General features: G+C 47.3%; 2 protein-coding genes across 3 annotated transcripts in view; one reads left to right on the top strand and one right to left on the bottom strand.

The window, feature by feature from the left end:
- CMTM7 (CKLF like MARVEL transmembrane domain containing 7) overlaps positions 1-2,243 on the top strand; it is a 56,889-nt gene extending 54,646 nt beyond the window's left edge. Inside the window, exon 5 of the mRNA XM_059162388.1 lies at positions 1,620-2,243. Coding sequence (XP_059018371.1) covers positions 1,620-1,633 — 14 coding nt within the window. The 3' untranslated portion in view covers positions 1,634-2,243. The remainder of the gene's footprint in view (positions 1-1,619) is intronic.
- The window catches only part of CMTM6 (CKLF like MARVEL transmembrane domain containing 6), a 50,412-nt gene that overhangs the window by 14,033 nt on the left and 18,333 nt on the right, over positions 1-18,046 (bottom strand). The window contains exon 4 of one of the 2 annotated variants that reach the window (XM_059162386.1): positions 14,550-17,454. The exons of the other annotated variant lie outside the window; for it this stretch is intronic. Within the exon in view, the coding sequence (XP_059018369.1) occupies positions 17,317-17,454 (138 nt within the window). The 3' untranslated portion in view covers positions 14,550-17,316. Of the gene's footprint in view, positions 1-14,549; positions 17,455-18,046 lie in introns of those variants that run through there. 2 annotated transcript variants of the gene reach the window in all.

Raw genomic sequence — 18,046 nt, 5'->3', positions numbered from 1 at the left:
GGTCATTATGTTTCATTTGTTTTTTTTTTAACTCTTTGCTACTAAGCAGTGTTGTAAAGAACATCCTTGTAAATATAGCCCCATACTCATCCCTGATACTCTCTTTAGAATACATTCCTAGAAGTAACACTGCTGAGAACTTGAGCCAACAATTTTCATTAGTTCCCTTCTCTACTCCAGCCTTCCTTCCTCTGTTCTTGTTTCCTTTAAAAGAATACACTGCAGGGCACCTGGGCGGCTCAGTGGGTTAAAGCCTCTGCCTTCGGCTCAGGTCATGATCCCAGGGTCCTGGGATTGAGCCCCGCATAGGGCTTTCTCAGAGAGCCTGCTTCCCTTCCTCTCTCTCTGCCTACTTGTGATCTCTGTCAAATAAATAAATAAATAAATCTTAAAAAAATATATACACTACAAAATAGCAGAGCATGTACCGTCTGGGGGTTGAGCTGCCCCGCAGAGGGCTTATTTCATCAGAGCTTCCATTTCCTTCCAGAAGCTGCTGACAAAAAGTTAACAGGACGCTGAGGGCAGGGACCCAGGCACAAAAGACCACAGGCTGTAGGATCCCATTGATGGGAAATGTGTTGAATAGACTCATCCCAAGAGGCAGAAAGTAGATGGCGGGGAGGGCATGGGGTGGGGGGTGACCAGGGGCTAGGGGACGGGATGGCAGATGGGCAGGGGGCCTCTTGGAAGTGACGAGACATTTTCATATTGTGACAGTGAGTTCTGGTGCCGTCCTGTGAATATGTGTACACTTAGAAGTGTACAATTTAGACGGGTGGGTTATATGGTACCTGGAGTATATCTCCGTTAAGCTGTTTAAGGAAAAATGAAGGATGAAAAGTAAAGAAGAGTGTTTCTAGGTAACAGCTGAAGGTGATACGTGTGTAAATACTGGCAGAAACATAGGGCTTAAAGTTTGGGAAGGAATGGGGCACCTGGGTGGCTCATTGGGTTAAGCCATTGCCTTCGGCTCAGGTCATGATCCCAGAGTCCTGGGATCGAGTCCCGAATCGGGCTCTCTGCTCAGCGAGGAGCCTGCTTCCTCCTCTCTCTCTCTGCCTGCCTCTCTGCCTACTTGTGATCTCTCTCTGTCAAATAAATAAATACATTCTTTTTTTTTTTTTTAAAGATTTTATTTATTTATTTGACAGAGAACACAAGTAGGCAGAGAGGCAGGCAGAGAGAGAGAGAAGCAGGCTCTGCACTGAGCAGAGAGCCCGATGCGGGGCTCGATCCCAGAACCCTGGGATCATGACCTGGGCTGAAGGCAGAGGCTTTAACCCACTAAGCCACCCAGGCGCCCCATAAATAAATAAATTCTTAAAAAAATTTTTTTGGGGGGATGGAAGAACCAAAAGAAGGAGCTAAAGCAGTTCAAGTCCCTCTGAGGATATGCCTAGGCGGAGAGGGGTAGCAGGAAGGGAAATCCTCCCCGCACTACTAATTTTTTTCTCTTTAAGAAGTGTATTCAGAAAGACTAAAATCACTCCTAGGGCAGTTGGTGCTGGGTGGGGGAGGAAGTGCACTGAGCCCAGCTTGGGCTCGGCCCCCTGCTGTGTGGCTTCTCTGTGGGCCCTGCCCGGCCAGCCCTCTAACTTTGTCATTTCCTTCCCAAGATGCAGCTGTGTGACGCCACCCCAGGCTGGCCCCGCTGGAGGCCCTGCAGACAGGAGGGTCAGTGGGCCAGCCCCCATGAAGGGCTTCTGACCCTGAGCTCCTGTGCCAAAGCCCCATCCACGTAGGAGGGTGTCCTGGGCTCCAGAGCCACGCTGAGCCTCTTTCCAGTCCTTGGAGAATAGTCCTCCCCGCCTGGGAATGAAGACCAGCCTCCAGGGAGATCTGGTCTCTCCCTCCTGTCGCCTCAGGGACCGATGACCCCACTTAACTCACGAGGGAGGGGTTTCTGGAAACGCCTGCCTAAATCTGCTTCTGCTTCACATTCCTCAGGGGGAGTGAAGCCGCCTTAAGTCCCCTTATAGAAACCAAGCCATCTCCTAATTTATCTAGCTTGGGAAGTCCCTCTGGGAGAGACCCTCTTTCTTAAGTGAGGCACATCTGCAGAAGCAGTCTGCGGTCAGCCTGTCCCGAGATCAGAGATCCTGGCTCCTTTCGGGCCTCAGCCTTAATTCCCATTGTGTGTTTGTCTGTGTGTGTTTTGTGTGTGTTTTGTGTGTGTGTGTGTCTGTGTAGGGGTGTGTGTGTGTTTTGTAATAAAATAATTGACTTGGCCAATTGCACAAGGATTTCTCATTAACTGAGGCTGTCAACCAGGAGTAGAGTGATGGGGCCCACAGAACTCATGGGGAAGCCTGGGGGCCCCACCCGTGTGTGTGCACACCACCCCCTCCCTGGGGAAGGAGAACAGCAGAGGCAGATTTGCATATTTTCAGAGTAAATTGGTGGTGAAGGGTGGAAGCCAGTACTGTTCACACACAAACAGAAAGCAGTATTCAAGAGCCACGCAAGCAGCCCTTTAAAAAGAAAAAATAAGGTAGGAGATTCTGGAACATAGTACAACATGAAGAACCTCAAAGTCATGATACTGAGTGAAATAAGCAGACATCTAAGGACTAGAACCGTCTGATGCCATTTACAGGAGGTTCCTAGAGAAGTTACAAGTCAGAGACAGAAAGAATTGTGGCCAGGGACTGAGAGCAGGGACCGGGGAGTTCATGTTTAATGGGCACAGTGCCATTTGGGAAGAATGAAATGTTCTGGAGATGGATGGTGGCGGCGGCTGCCCAACAACATGATGCTACTGCACCCCTAAAAATGGTTAAACTGGTAAGTTTTATGTATCTTTTACCAAAATTAAAAAACAAAAATGCAATACGAGGCCTTCTGTCTAGGCACCTCAGCAGCTGGGAGAGCTACCTGGGGCATGGAGGAAGACAGAGCCCCGGGTGCCGCCCAGCCCATGCTGGCAGCACGGCCCGTGCCATGTGCTAACCGCTGCCGGAGAGCCAAGGCTGCAGGATGTGGGTGTGAGACTGATCAGCCCAGGCAGGGGTGGTGCTATGTGTAACCCAGACTCCACCACCAGCTCCCCAGCTCCCAGTGGGAAGTGACCCACTGGGCAGGAAAGATGCGAGAGGAGGGAAGACTGGGCCCTGGAGGGAGGACAGGGAGTCAGGCCAACCTGAGCCCCCAGAGAAGCATGTTGGCACCTGTGGCTCGAGGGGGCACTGGGAGACAAGGCCGAAGCTGGTCTGCCCACAGCCTCTGCCATAGAAAGCCAGCTCCCTGGCAAGCAGAGCCTCCTTGGGCCTGCCTTACAAGCCTTGAGGAGGGAGGGAGGGAGGGAGGGAGGGAGGAAGATGGAGGGTGGTGCTCTCTCTCGGGGAAGCCTCTGCCACCCACAAGAAAAACTTGCTTGGAGAGGCCCTCTGAGACAGATGTGGTGTGGTTCTCTCCAGCCGGCTGCTCTGGGCTACAGTAAAATGCCTCGCACCTTCCCTGAACAGACGGGCAGTGGAGCAGGGACCCAGGGAGGAAGCTGAGTGGGAAGCCAGGCTGGCGAAAGGGCTGGGATTTGAGGCCAGATCTGGCCCTCTCCTGGGCCTGGCCTGTGACCACCGTGCCCAGGGGGCCTCAGGAATGGCCAGGGTAGAGCTGGCCTAGGCCAGCTGGCTTCGTCCACAGACAGTTGGCTGTGGTGTCTGCAGACAGGCCCAGAGAAGGAAACAAGTGTGCTCCCGAGGGAGGTCCTGGCCTGACACACTCCTTGTGCTTGCAGCCTTGTGCTAGAAGCTTCCCTTCCAGACACATTTACCTGTTCAGCCCTCCAGCCAGGATGCTCAGATGACCCAGAGCTGGCCCATTCCCTGTGCCACCATCTCCCACCCAGGCCACCTCCCCAGCATGAAAAGCTAACTTTGTTGTCATGGAAACACAAGGGTCTTTGGGCCCTCTCCACAGCAACCAGCACTTTGAAAATTCTGTGAGCCCTCAGGGGTGCTTCAGGCGGCTCATGGAGGTCTGATTTTATGTGCAGAAAATGTTAACCCCTTAAACCACACACTCTCCGTTCTCAGTAACAAACACTGACACTAGAACCCCTCAACCCTCCTGCCGCCCCTTGGGCAGCCTCAGGGGACCCTGGCCTTGCGCCCTTAAGGAGGAAGATGCCAAGTGTGTGAGTCAAGTGTCTCCGAACCTGCTGTGTTCTGGATGGAACCAGAATTTCTCTGTCCCTGCACAGCCAAGACAAAGCAGGGGAATGAATCCAGAGAAGAGGTCTTACATGCCAAACTGGGGACTTTTCATATTAGTCCCGTTCTTACAGTATATATTACTATAAATCGGTTATTTATACTAATAGCCTATTTCCTGTTTTATATAGTGGAGTTTCCACATGGTTTAGATTGAGAAGGGGGATTTCAGTTTAAAAGACAAAACAAAACAAAAAAACCCCAACGTTCCCAACCCCCTGAGAGGAAGGGAGCTGCCAGGCTCCGGGACCCTGGCCAGAGCAATCAGCCCCAGCCCGGGGAAGGGGACCCCGAGGGGCCTCCTCTTGAAGGCCACCGGGAGGGGAACTGGAGCCTGTGGACCTTGTAAGGTGAATGAGGCGACTGGCGGCTCGCTGGGGTTTTACCGTCGTGTTTTCCGTATATGAGGATTACGCAAACGAGAAAGACCGGGGTTAACTCCACGCTGAGTTGTGCAAAAAAGGAAATGCCGCGGTATCGAGTGCGCCCCTTGGCTCGGTTCTGAGGGGCGCTAACAGCCGGAATAACGGTCCCGCTGAATACCCATCTGACCCAAACTGAAAGGCCGCACTGCCCAGGGAAGGGGGTGTGCACGTGGAGGGGACGGCAGCCCCAAGTGCCCTAGAGAAGTGCAAGTCTGGATTTTCAGGCTAAACATTTCCTGGGTTCTAAAGGCTGCCAAACGAACTTTCAAAATGACGCGCTTCAGGCCGAACCACACCCGTGCGGAGGCTTCGCGCAGCCCGCGGGCCCTCGGTTTGCGCCCCTGCGGGGTCCGGGGAAGGAGGGTGCCGGGCAGCAGGAAGTCAGGGCTGAGGCCGGCGCGCGTCCGGGCTTCGCGGGCCGGCACCTGCTTCCTCCCGAAACCTGTGGGGCGGGGGCCCTCCCCGAGGTCCCCTGCCAGCAGGCGCCCCCGCTGGTGCCCTGCCACCCCTCTCGCAGCTGGCCCTAACTTTCCTTTGACGAAAACAAAACCCCGCGGCCCCGCAGGTGGCCGCCGGGCGCGTCCTCAACGAGTAGCGCGCGCCCTCTTGTGGCAGCGGGGCGCAGCGCAACGTTTAACCTTGAACTGTGACTGCAAAACTTTCCGTTTCCTCACCCCTCCCCATCTCCTTCCAGCATAACCTGCAGACTCTTCCATTCACGTCTTTGCTTTACTTATTCTGTAGCTCTATTGCAGTTATATGGATTGCCTAGAAAGTGCATATAACTACAGTAGTTATTTGTAATTACATGAAACGGTCACCACGCCCTCTATAATCTTTTGGGACTTCATTCTCTTACTGTTATGTTACAGTAACAGACACCCCTTTCCCTCCTTTACGCAACACTTTACATCCTCCGGGCCTCACGTATGTCTTGATACAAGCCATCGCCATAGTGCCAGTCCTGCAAGGGCTGTGACCAACTTCATGCCATCATAAGCACACAGCTGTGCTCCAGACCTCCACTGATGCCTGCCGGACTCTTATGTGGGAGCTTTCCTGTGGGCGTTGCCAGGGACCCCAGCCAGCACCCACACATGTATAACCCGCAAGTGCTGGACAGTGCCTACCCTACCCTACCCGCTGGGGCGCAGGTGTCAGGGGATACATCTGTTCTCCTTTCCCAGGATGTTAGGGTACGGTGTCAACCACCCCTCAATTAGACAGAGAACACTCTCAATAATGCAAGTCACACAGCGAGGTTTATTTCCAGCTAGCTGGGGTTCAAGTATCCACCCGGCGCAGTGGGTTTCAACAAGGACCCCGAGCACTCAAAGCCAGGGGTTTATATAGCATTTTCAAGGCACTTCCTCATAGCTACATACATCTCCTGCACCCCAATTTGACAGTTTAACTTTGTTTAACTTTTTGCCACTCTGGTGTCACCCTGGCAGTTAAGTGAGATTTAGGGTTAGAAGAATTTTCACCTTAATTACATTTCCTTCTGCCTCAGCCTCCTACAGTTTTATGGTGGGGAGGGCGACCTTTGGCCTCGAGGTACTGAGCCATTGAAAAGATGACCTTTCTGTTGTAAAGCACTAACTTTTTCCCTCAACATTTTTTCCCTGTGGCGCCATCACCTAACCGCCCTGGTGGTATATGCAGTGTTGGCCCGTTAGGGATACTCAGTAAAATGGCTTCCCGGCCTTCAGGATGCCCATTCTTTTGCTAACCCACTCTTACAGTACAAGGTGCCAGCTTTTGCTTTGCCAAGATGGCTGTACTTATGTCAGGGCTGGACTCGAGGTGGGTACAGCCTTGTTTTTCTTGGCCTTAACACCTGGAGCTGGTTTCTGGGACTTGTTTTTAAGTCCCCGGGGGAAGGGGAGCAGGGACAGTAAAACAGGTCCTTACAAGGACAAACTTCTGAGACAGGTTTTACATCACTTCTCCAAGATCACTTCTCCAAGACAGTTCCGTGGGACCAAGGCAAGAATCACATAGGGGCGGCCAGCTCGGTAAGGCATCCTTCTGCTGGCTCTCTCCTTCCCAGCTTCACTCCTGCCAACATGGGGTGGTTTGTTCATTGGGCTGGATATGTGGGCACAAGCAGGAATTACGAGGGCGCGGCATGAATAGCCTTACTCCGGTGTGGCCTTGGAAGACAAGGTGAGGGGAAAGAACTCCAATGGTCAAAGCACTGTGCAGTGCTTCTCATCATTCACTTGGGTGCAAGTGGCCTAACAATGAAAAACAGAGCCCTGGCAAGAGGTGAATGGCCAGGGATCTGGAGAGAAAGACCAGGAAGGCCTTGGGGTGGGCGGGGCAGAACGCCACCAAAATTCTCAAACAGGCAAATCATTTGAACAAGATGTGGATTTCCTATGAAATAAAAATCCTGGGTAATGAGGCCACTGAGCGCCAGGGAAAAAAAGCAGCCCCCGGGGGTTGAGGGAGGGGTGGGGGAAGCTTTGCACATGTCCATTGTTTTATGATTAAGAGTCAAGGGAAGACAGAATGAGACGAAGTAGGACTGGCTGGGGGCTGTGAGGGTGCACAGGCCAACAGAAGTGAAAACCTGGGGCGGATTTCACAGCTCCTGTAGAGCAAAGACCTCAATCTGAGCTGATCCCAATCCGACTGCACTGATTAGCCATGGGACAAGGAGGGACAAGAATCAGGTATGGGATGGGGTCTCCAGGTTGTACCCCACTCTGCAGGAAGCCCCAAATATTCCTCAACTTATTAGATACTGGCTGTAGTTTTGTGGTTTTGTGGGGCACTTTGTTTTTTGGTCTGGACTCTGCTCGGGGCTCTTTTGCAAGAACCTGCTCACAGGACACACTCATGGCGACCTCTGTTGGTAGCTCATCTAAGGGTCAGTCAGAGGCTGAGCCCAGAACGGTGTTTACCCATATAGCTTGCCAAGCATGATGATGGAAAACTTTGTGCCTTTTCCTGGAAGAAGAAAAAGTACACTGTCTTCTCGCACAAGGTTTCATATAGCCAGGGGTGCTGTGTGAAGCTTCCGAGCTTCCTTTCAATGGGACACCCAGGCCAGCCAATGGAAGGTGGCTTCAATGGAAGCCAGACCGTGGAAGCTTAAAGAACACGGTCCTGTCCATTTCCACAGTATGTGACATAATCATAGTGAATGAATGGATTGCTACCTATCATACCTGGCTCTTGGTTTGCAGCCATTGCCGGCATTGCTAATACTTGATTTTCAGATCTCCTTAGGGGTGGGGGCAGGGGCATGGAGTGGGGGAATGTGCCTTCCCCCCACAGCACCCAGCAGTACACTTGGGTTGCTCCAAATTCTCCGGTGACAGAGCCTCTGTGCATGGGACACTGCTAGAATGATGTGAACTCCCTGTGGTTATGCATTTCCATAAAGGCTCCACAGAGAAAACTGCTCTTGCTGCATTACATGCCACCCAAGCCCAGCTGCTGAAAGCCGGATGGGCCCTAAATGAGGACAAAATCCAAGTGACCTGCCTTTCAAGTGATCATCTTGGAAGCTGTATCACAGCTCATGGAGCTGTTTCACAATCAAGTTAGGACAAACTGGACCTGGGTGGCTGAGTCAGTTAAACGTCTGCCTTTGGCTAAGGTCATGATCCCACGTTTCTAGGATTGAGTCCCAAGTTGGGCTCCTTGCTCAGCGGGGAGCCTGCTTCTCCCTCTGGCTCTTGTGAATAAATGAGAAAAATCTTAAAAAAAAAAAAAAGGAATTTTGTAGTAGCCACCAACCACAAAAGAAGTGGCCCTGCACCAAAACTGGCTGCTTTGCATATTAGCTATTGGAGACAGTACGTCTCAAGCCTGGGGATATTCCTACAGCCTCCGCCCCAAGTCAGCAGATAGGCCTGTTTGAGGGAGGGCCCCAACAAGGAAATCTTAGGGGTGATTCAGGTAATGCCATACCCTAAAGCCTCTGTGTCCCTCAGACGTCAAGGAACTACCGGTGTCTGATGGATCGCACAGCTGACTGGCCTCTGGCAATGGAAACTCCTGGGATTCTGGGCCTGTGAGCCCTGGAAGTTGAGGGTTTTCTCTTGCTGCCGTGAGGCAATCGCTAGCATCCAGGGCCCTAAACCAAACCATTTCCAACTTGACATTCTCATCTGGCACCTCTGAGCTAGATTCCAGATGGGACAAGAACCAGAAAGTCCTTTCCTGAGAAGAAAATAGATCTTCTGACGAAGGGCCAGACCCTGAGCTTTTAACCGTCTTCACTAAGAGGTGTTTGCCCTAATGAACTGCTAGTGTAAGGAAGGTCCCACCTAGCAAATAAGCCAGCTGGCAAGAATCCGTGATGAAACAGCCCACCCACCGCCAAGGCAAGCAGGTCCTGTGCAACGCTATAGGCGGGTCACGGCCCATAGCCGTGGACAACCTGTGCAATGGGCTGAACTCATGGGACTTCTAGCCAGAGTGCATCTCCCTGAGATCCAGTGAACAACATCCATATGCTGGCTCCTGGGCTGTCACTGACGGCTTAGCTGTATGTTTGGGTGTTTGGGCCACCCAGGCCTGGAGTAGTGACGACATAATCCAGTGAGTGTGCCCCCCACCCCGTAATTACAGGCACAATGTTTATGTTATACCCATGGTTACGTGAAGCAACCACATCTAGAGAAAAGCACTGAGATGAACACAGGGGAGGCGAGGGAGGTGTTAAAACAGGATGAAGTAAAAACTGCTAGGCCATGACAGTGCACTAGACAGGAAGGACTGATGGGCATCACTTCTAAGGTCTTTGTACTGGTTCAGGAGGTGAGGAGGAGTACCGATGACCGTTGTTAATATCTGACGTTGTTTAGAACGTCAGATATGCGTGCTACAAGTGTGAAGAGCATTACTGAAGAATTTTAGCTAATAAACGTGGCAGGAGTGATAGTCACCATTTTGCAACTTCTGATAACAGATGTAGAGAAAGGTCAAGGGATGGAAACTTTGAACGAATAAAGTTGATGGGATCAATGTCAGGCCCCCAACCATGAAGGATACAGTGAGTGCAGGCTTGATTGAGAGCCTGGTAAAGTCCACACCATCACCCACAAGAAAACCTTGACAAAAGAAAAAGACTAATCTGATTTTAAGCAAGCCTTTAGAGTGATCTTTTAGTTTAGAGGAAACATGAGAAGGGAGAGGAACAGGTTAAAGGACGGAAGGACAGGGATGCCTGGGTGGCTCAGTTGGTTAAACAACTGCCTTCAGCTCAGGTCATGATCTCAGGGTCCCAGGATCAAGCCCCACATTGGGCTCCCAGCTCAGAGGGGAGTCTGCTTCTCCCTCTTCCTTTTCCCCTCCCCCACTCATGCTCTCTCTCATTCTCTCTCGCTCTCTCAAATAAATAAAATATTTTTTAAAATGCCACAAAGACACAAATAAATCCAGGATATCAGACATCCTACAAGAAGCCACAAATTCTCAGAGGTAACAAGAGATGCCAGCAACAGTGCTGGATAACAATCTATCACAATCCCATTCCACTATTCTAATCAGAATATGTAATTTTTATTTTTTATTATTTTTTAAAAAGATTTTATTTATTTATTTGACAGAGAGAGATCACAAGTAGGCAGAGAGGCAGGCAGAGAGAGAGGAAGGGAAGCAGGCCCCTTGCTGAGCAGAGAGCTTGATGTGGGACTCGATCCCAGGACCCTGAGATCATGACTGAGCTGAAGGCAGAGGCCTTAACCCACTGAGCCACCCAAGCGCCTGGAGAATACGTAATTTTTAAAATAAAGATCCCATTCTGGAAACCTGCAGAAATCAAGTACCTAGGACACATCTGACAAAAGATGTGCTGGGACCTTCATGAAGAAAACCATGAGACTTGACTGAAAAACAATAAAGATCCAAATCAGTGGAGATTCTAGGTTTGTGATGAAGTTTATCATAAATCATTTCCCCCCAAATTAATCTACAAATTCACTGCAGTTCCAAGAAAAAAATAATGAGGGATTTTTATGGAACTTGTCAAATCTAGCTTAAAATTTTATACAATAAAATACCTCTGTAACCTTTCTCTCAATGTTACTGCAAACCTGTATTTTTTTTTTTAAGGATTTTATTTATTTATTTGACAGACAGATTACAAGTAGGCAGAGAGGCAGGCAGAGAGAGAGGAGGAAGCAGGTTCCCCGCCGAGCAGAGAGCCAGATGTGGGGCTCGATCCCAGGACCCTGGGACCGTGACCTGAGCCGAAGGCAGAGGCTTTAACCCACTGAGCCACCCAGGCGCCCCACCTGTAAGTATTTTTTTTTTTTTTTTAAAGATTTTATTTATTTATTTGACAGACGGAGATCACAAGTAGGCAGAGAGGCAGGCAGAGAGAGAGAGAGGAGGAAGCAGGCTCCCTGCTGAGCAGAGAGCCCGATGCGGGACTCGATCCCAGGACCCTGAGATCATGACCTGAGCCGAAGGCAGCGGCTTAACCCACTGAGCCACCCAGGCACCCTGTAAGTATTTTTTAAAAGCCTTTAAAACAGGGGCATCTGGATGGCTCAGTTGGTTAAGCATCTCAAGTCATGATCCTGGGGTCCCGGGATCAAGCTTCACATTGGGCTCCCTCCTCAGTGGGGAGCCTGCTTCTCCCTCTCCCTCTGCCCCCACCCAACCCCTCATGCTCTCTAATAAGAAAATAAAATCTTTTTTAAAAGGTGCCAAGAATAGAACAATTTTAATCTTGTCCTATTAGATATTAACACTTTATCAGGTACAGAAAAATAGCCCAAGAAAGCCAGCCCTGGACCCACACAGATACATAAACCTTGTAAATGACAGAGGGAACACTGTCTCTTAGAGAAGGAAAGAGTCACTTGCTAACACGAGAAATCAGATAGCATGTGGTACTCACACCGTACACAGAAACCAAGGTACATTCAAGTACTAAATATAAAATGAAAATCTTTAAGATTTTATTTATTTGAGAGAGAGAGAGAGAGAGCACAAGCAGGCAGACGGGGCGGGGGTGATGGGAAGCAGGCTCCCCACTGAGCAGAGAGCCTGAGGTGGGGCTCAATCCCAGGACCCTGAGATCATGACCTGAGCCGAAGGCAGTTGCTTAACCCACTGAGCCTCCCAGGTGCCCCTAAAATGCAAATCTTTAAACATCTTAGAAAGCAGAGAACATCTCTCACCTTGAGGTAGCAAGCATCAATAAGCAAAGACACAAAGTTAAAATATATAGACTTTGAGATTTATTTCCAAGGCTTATTACTAACAAAGTATAACATCCATAACATGTCAAGAGTTCTCAAATGAGTTAAAAAAAAAAAAAAAAAAACCAAAACCCAAAAACGACTTCAATGTGAAAGAAAGGCAAAGGAGGGGCGCCTGGGTGGCTCAGTGGGTTAAAGCCTCTGCCTTCGGCTCAGGTCATGATCCTAGGGTCCTGGGATCGAGCCCCACATTGGGCTCTCTGCTCAGCATGGAGCCTGCTTCCCCATCTCTCTCCACCTGCCTCTCTGCCGGCTTGTGATCTCTGTCAAATAAATGGATAAAATCTTAAAAAAAAAAAAAAAAGAAAGAAAGAAAGAAAGAAAGGCAAAGGATATGAATGAACAACCTTTGATGTGGGGAAGCCATAAAGGTCAACAACCAAATGAGAAGATGATCAGGCTCACCAGCAGAAAGGAGAGTATACAATCAAATGAGAGACCACCTCTTCAGCCAAACTAAAACTAGTGCAAGACAAGAATAAGGAAACAAACATCCCTGTACGCTGCTGAGAAGTCTCCACTTTGGAGACCATTTGGAAATATTTAGCCTTGTTGGAATTGCACCCACCCTGTGACCTAACAGTTTTATTTCTAAGTACACACTCTATATATAACTCTTGTACACGTGCATGAGATGCTCCAATATGTTCACTGCAAACCACACCAGAAGTTGAAACGGTCAAAAACAAACCACACCAGAAGTCTTCTATCCACAGAGGAGAGGTAAGTAAATTGTGGCATATCTGTTCAATGGAATACCAAGTAGTAGTTAAAGTGAATGAGTTAGAGCTGCATGTATCAGATGAATTTCAGAATTGAAGAAAGCCATCTGTAAAAGGATAAATACAGCCTAGATACCATGCTGTACATTGCTTACGGGTACATCTCTATACAGAGCACAGACCACAAAGCAGGAAAAACAGCCACCAAATTCAAGGTAGTGTTTGCCTTTGGAAAAGTAAAAAGAGCAAAATTCGAGGTGGTGGTACTTCACAAGAGAAACTTCATTTTCTGTTTTAAATAAGGCCCTTTCAAGAAAATCTGGTAAAAAGTTGGGCTCTAAAGCTCGGTGGTGTCTACAACAGGATATGATCTTTTGTACTTCTAGTGCTTGACATATTTCAATAATTAACAGTAGCCAAATGCAAAGATCTCAGGAAAAGAACAGTATTTTCCTTATTTTATTAAACCAATTTTTTTATGGTACCATTACTTATACAATTATAATTTAAACATCAAAATCATTAGTTTTTCTATGACACATTGTTTTGGGGGTAGTCAGGCCTGTGAAACTTTCTTAAATGGGAATATTATTTCCCTTAGCTGGGGCCTGATCCTCAATTGGCCTATGACAGACACTGTTGAATCCCAGGACAGTAGCCCTTCTCCGGCTATAAAACCAATCTGTTCCAGTAACAGAAGACTATGCTCCAAAGGGTGTTCCCACCTAAGGTGAGGAATTTGGACTACTTTAGGCCATTTCTTCAGTAATGCCATTCTGCACGTAAGTGATTTAGAAAGAGGCATTTAAAGTCTTCTAGTAAAAGACAAGTAGGTGAAGTCTACTGAGCGGCTTCTGGGAAGAAGGAACTCCTTAGGAACAGAGAAATACACAATCTCTTCTCTTCGGGCCTTTGGATATAGTCGTGCAAGTGGGTGATGTCTGGACATGTTGCCTCCATCTTGCTACACCAAAGATGGTTAATCCTAAGGATAAAAACTCACAGCAGAAGATGGATGGGCAGAAAAACACGGAGAGAGTCTGGGCGCTTCATAGTACCACTGAGCCACCAAACTCTGACCATCACAGAACCACCTCACCCAGGCTTCTTATGAAAGGTATTTTCCTTACTGGTTAAGACCTGTTTAAATTGGGTTTTCTGCTCCTCACCATTGACTGCACATCAATACACATTGTTCTTTATCAAAACAAAACACAAAACTCTGAAGAATGTACAAATTCCAGTGAGTTCTCGATGACTATAAAGATCTTGTTCTTTTTGTCCAGACTGGAGGCAGGAATTCTGCAAATGATACAAATAGTTGTAGCTTTATCAGAACCAGCCTAGTTGTTTCACACGTTCCCAGTCACTGGACTGTCTGAAAAAGAATGTGCCTATTTTGTTTTTAGCACTGTTTAGCCACATCGAGAAATGGGATGGGAGAGCCCCAATGTGCTTCTTTACAAGTATTTCAAGGTGTTCACTCCATAACATTCCTCTATGGCTCCCTAAAAATACTGTTTGAAGGTGTGTTCTGTCTTGGCAACAAGAGGAGCAGCCCCTAGGTAGGAAGAGGGCTTGTTTCTTTTCTGCCTGTGCCCCATACCTGGGTAGACCCACAGTTCAGTGTCCTACACAGGGACTTACCACATTTTTGGAGCCAATTCCTAGAATTCTGGAGAAAGGTCTCATCTCAGCATCAGGCTTCCTTTTTTTTTTCCTGAAAGATTTTATTTATTTATTTGAGGTGGGGGGGGCGGGGAGAGAGAGAGAGGGAGAGCAGGGGTGGGGGAACTCAAAGGGAGAAGCAGACTCCCCACTGAGCAGAGAACCCGATGTTAGGCTGGATCCCAGGACTCTGGGATCAGGGCCTGAACTGAAGGCAGCCTCCTAACTGACTGAGCCACCCAGGCACCTTGAGCATCAGGATTCTGAAATAATGAAACAACTACAGAGTCAGACAATAAAATGGATTTATTTAAAAAGACTAAAAAATTTGACATTGAGAGAGATGATAAAAAAAAGACGCACAGGATTTAAATTGATAAATACAAAAGCAATTGGCCATAAACAATGTAAAAATACATTTCCCAGTCCCCAAACAGAACATAATTTAAGTACAATTATAAAATTTTTATACTGTATGTTCATTTCCCTTATAATTTTTAAAAACCACTCTAAACAGTTTATTTGTATAAAATATAACAAATTAAGTCTAATATGGCTGTTAATAAAAAATTGTGTTAAACTTCAGTTTATTGAGTGTGCCCTATTTTGGACATAGAAGGGGTTTTGGTCCCAAGTTCTCCTTGAAAACTTTTTATTTTCCACATGGTCTTTTTCCTCTCATTCCTTCTATAGAAGAGGGAGGCTAATCCGTCACGGGTCCCATAACCACCACTATGAAGAATAGTTCTAGAGTGACCAAAAATACTAGTGAATATATGATCTTTCTGAAAAGGGAAGGATTAAGTGGCAGCTATGAGGCCCACTTGTGCCCCAATCAAATAAATGGAAACAAAGCCTCAGAGCAAGCAGAGCTGAAGCTCAATGTCAACGCGCTCCATGTGTGAGGCCGGCGGGGACATGTCCATCAACCTCAACTAAGTCTGTGCGTGGGGATGGGGGGGCAAAGGTAGCCCAGACCACTTGCTGTGAAACCCAGCTGGGTCTAGATGGTATTTCAAATGACAGTGGTACAGTTAGATGGGAAATTCCAGAACCTGCTGACCAGAATTGGGTTGTCTTTGCACTGCTCTTCATTCTTGCAGACCAGACCCAGGCTATTTCTCCTCTCTTGGATGCCATGCCCAGAAAAACAACAGCATCAGTGATTGGTTTCGTTGCCTCCCAGGGAGGCAGTGGTGATTACACCATCAGCACCAGCTGGCACCCACGCTCTGGTAAAGGGCTAAGGTCCTGAGTCAGTGAAGACAGAGCAGAGGCTGTGTCTGGCCATAATGATGAATTCTGACCACCACATTCACCACCTTGACTAACACACAAATGAGAAATTTAAAAAGGGCAGGGCCACTAAATTGTCTCACTGGAAACATGATTCCACTCCTTCCTATAGAAAACCCAGGCCGACTAGCCCAGGAGACCTCCACCAAAGTCTTGAAGAACACCAGCTGCATGGCTCACTGCCTGAACTCTAGAGTCCGGAGTCAAAAATCCAAGAAGAGGACAAGACAGGTCTATTCTGAGAACCACTTGGTCAGAAAGGTCTGATCTTGAGCGCCTTGTCTGGTGGTCTCTAAGACAGCCTGCCAGCAGAGACAATTCTCCCAAATGATCAGAACTAGTTATGAAGTGTCTCTTGAGAATGGGTTGACTACTGCCTTACACCATCATTAGTATTCACCAGGCCGGGATTTGCTAGATCCTCACTTCCTTAAGAAGGGCTCCCCCAAACAGAAGTTAGAGTAATGCCCAATGTGGGAACAAGAACCCGAAAGATCCTGCTACATATACTATGCAATTAAAAGGGCCCCAAATTGTGGACCACCTAAAGACCACCACCATCAAGCAAGAGTCAGAGCTAGACACTCACCTCTGTCAGATGATGAAGCAGCATACGGACCATGGGGATAAGAAGACAGAACAAGGAGAATCTCGAATAGATGAAAAATCAAAGGCTGGGGTCTTAAAGAGGGAAGCCTTCAAGGAAAACACTTACTGGGACTTCCAGAGCTGTACTGGCTTCGGTAGAAATGACCGTATGCCAGTAAGGGAAGGGACCAATTCTGAACTCCTAGTGTGAACTTATCTCTTCAGACAGTGGTAAGTGCTTGAAGACTGTTTTTATAATTCCTTTCACTGTATGGTGCAAAAAGTCTATCTTCCTTATCTTTGGTCCTTAGCCATGAGAGTTACTTCCATTTCTTCTAAGTGTTTTATAATGGTTGTTGGTTCTTTTTTTGGTGGTGGTGGTGGTGGGGTTGTTTTGTTTTTGCTTATCACCAACCACCAAAGTGCAGTATAAACGTGGGGTTTCTGATGTTGTTGCTTTTATATATACAAAATACCAACACCTCCTATATAGTTTCTATTAGGCTATAAAAGGTCTCAGAAAGAGTTAATATTATCCTAAAATGTTAAACAATTTTAAGACTGACATACAGTAAAGCCTGGGTATTACATTTTTAAGGGGGAAAAAAAAAATCCCTAGTCCAATATTTTAAATAGTGATCTCTTAAATATACATTAAGTTGTATCTGATCATCAAAAAAAAAAAAAAAAAAAAAAAAAAACCCACCACAACAACAAAAAACAAACAAACAAAAAAAACCTAAAAAACTCCTGGCTAAACAAATTAATTTGAAAATAAAACAATTTCTAAATGGATAAATTTAATTATGCTGGCTGTACAGTCTTAATTTGAAAGCTAGGCCTAGTTAACAATGACAGAATAAATTAGAATCAGTTGAGCTATGAGATTTAAAGAAACTGTCCTCACGTTCAAAACAAAAAAGCAGAACCATTTCATGTGACAGAAGTTTTAACTGTTATTTAAAAAGAAATTTTTTTTTTAAACCCCCAAACACTGACCTAATTTGCGGTGACTGACACATAGGCCAAAGTTAATAAAACTGCCTTCCTGCCCTTCCCCTTGGTCTCCAAAAGAAGTGGTTTAACAATTACACAAATTCTAGATGAGCTTCGGCCAGGGCTCAGGCGGCACGCAGTCAATACCTTATGTAACACCCGGTCCCCAAAGTCCTTAAGCATTAAGTGGTTCTGTGAGGGCCCCTGCGCTCCTGGCAGCCTCTGGTTTCCTCATCTGGGACTCCTGTCGTCTCTCGAAGAGCATAATGACAAAGTCAGACAGGAACATAATACTTGCTAGAAATCCAAACACCTGAGGTGAAGAAAGAGCAAGGGTTTATGTGACAGATTTTGGAATATAATCTCCCATTTCCTACTTGGCTCTGGGAGTGTTTTATACAAACAAGACGATTCACCAATTTTATCCACATTTACTTTTTAAGATTTAAGAGAGCGTGCACAGAGAGAGAGAGAGAGACCAAGAACACACATGCACAGCGAAGAGAGCACTAGAGTGAGTGAGAACAAGGCCGGGGCAGGGAGGGATAGAGAGCACTAGTAGAGGGAGGGTTAGAGGGAGAAGGAGAAGCAGACTCCCTGCTAAGCAGGAAGCCTGACAGAGGACTCAATTCCAGGACCCCAGGATCATGACCTGAGCTGAAGGCAGATGTCTAACCAACTGAGCCACCCAGGCATCCCTATCTTATACACATTATTCTTAATCCTAGTAATAAAGGAATTTTTAAGGGCATCAAAAAGACAGATGTTATAAAAAGAAATTCTAGAATAATGGCTATTAGTTGAAGTTTCGCAAAATAGAGATGTCCTGTCTTACATGTGCATGTGTATGTGTGGGGTGCCAACCTATGATACTAAGTTTAACAGAGGAAAAACAAAATCCTATA

The sequence above is a fragment of the Mustela lutreola genome, chromosome 2 (genome assembly GCF_030435805.1).
Source record: "Mustela lutreola isolate mMusLut2 chromosome 2, mMusLut2.pri, whole genome shotgun sequence".
Taxonomy (NCBI): domain Eukaryota; kingdom Metazoa; phylum Chordata; class Mammalia; order Carnivora; family Mustelidae; genus Mustela; species Mustela lutreola.
The sequence above is the reverse complement of the archived record's forward strand: the minus strand, read 5'-3'. Positions and strand labels throughout refer to the sequence as shown.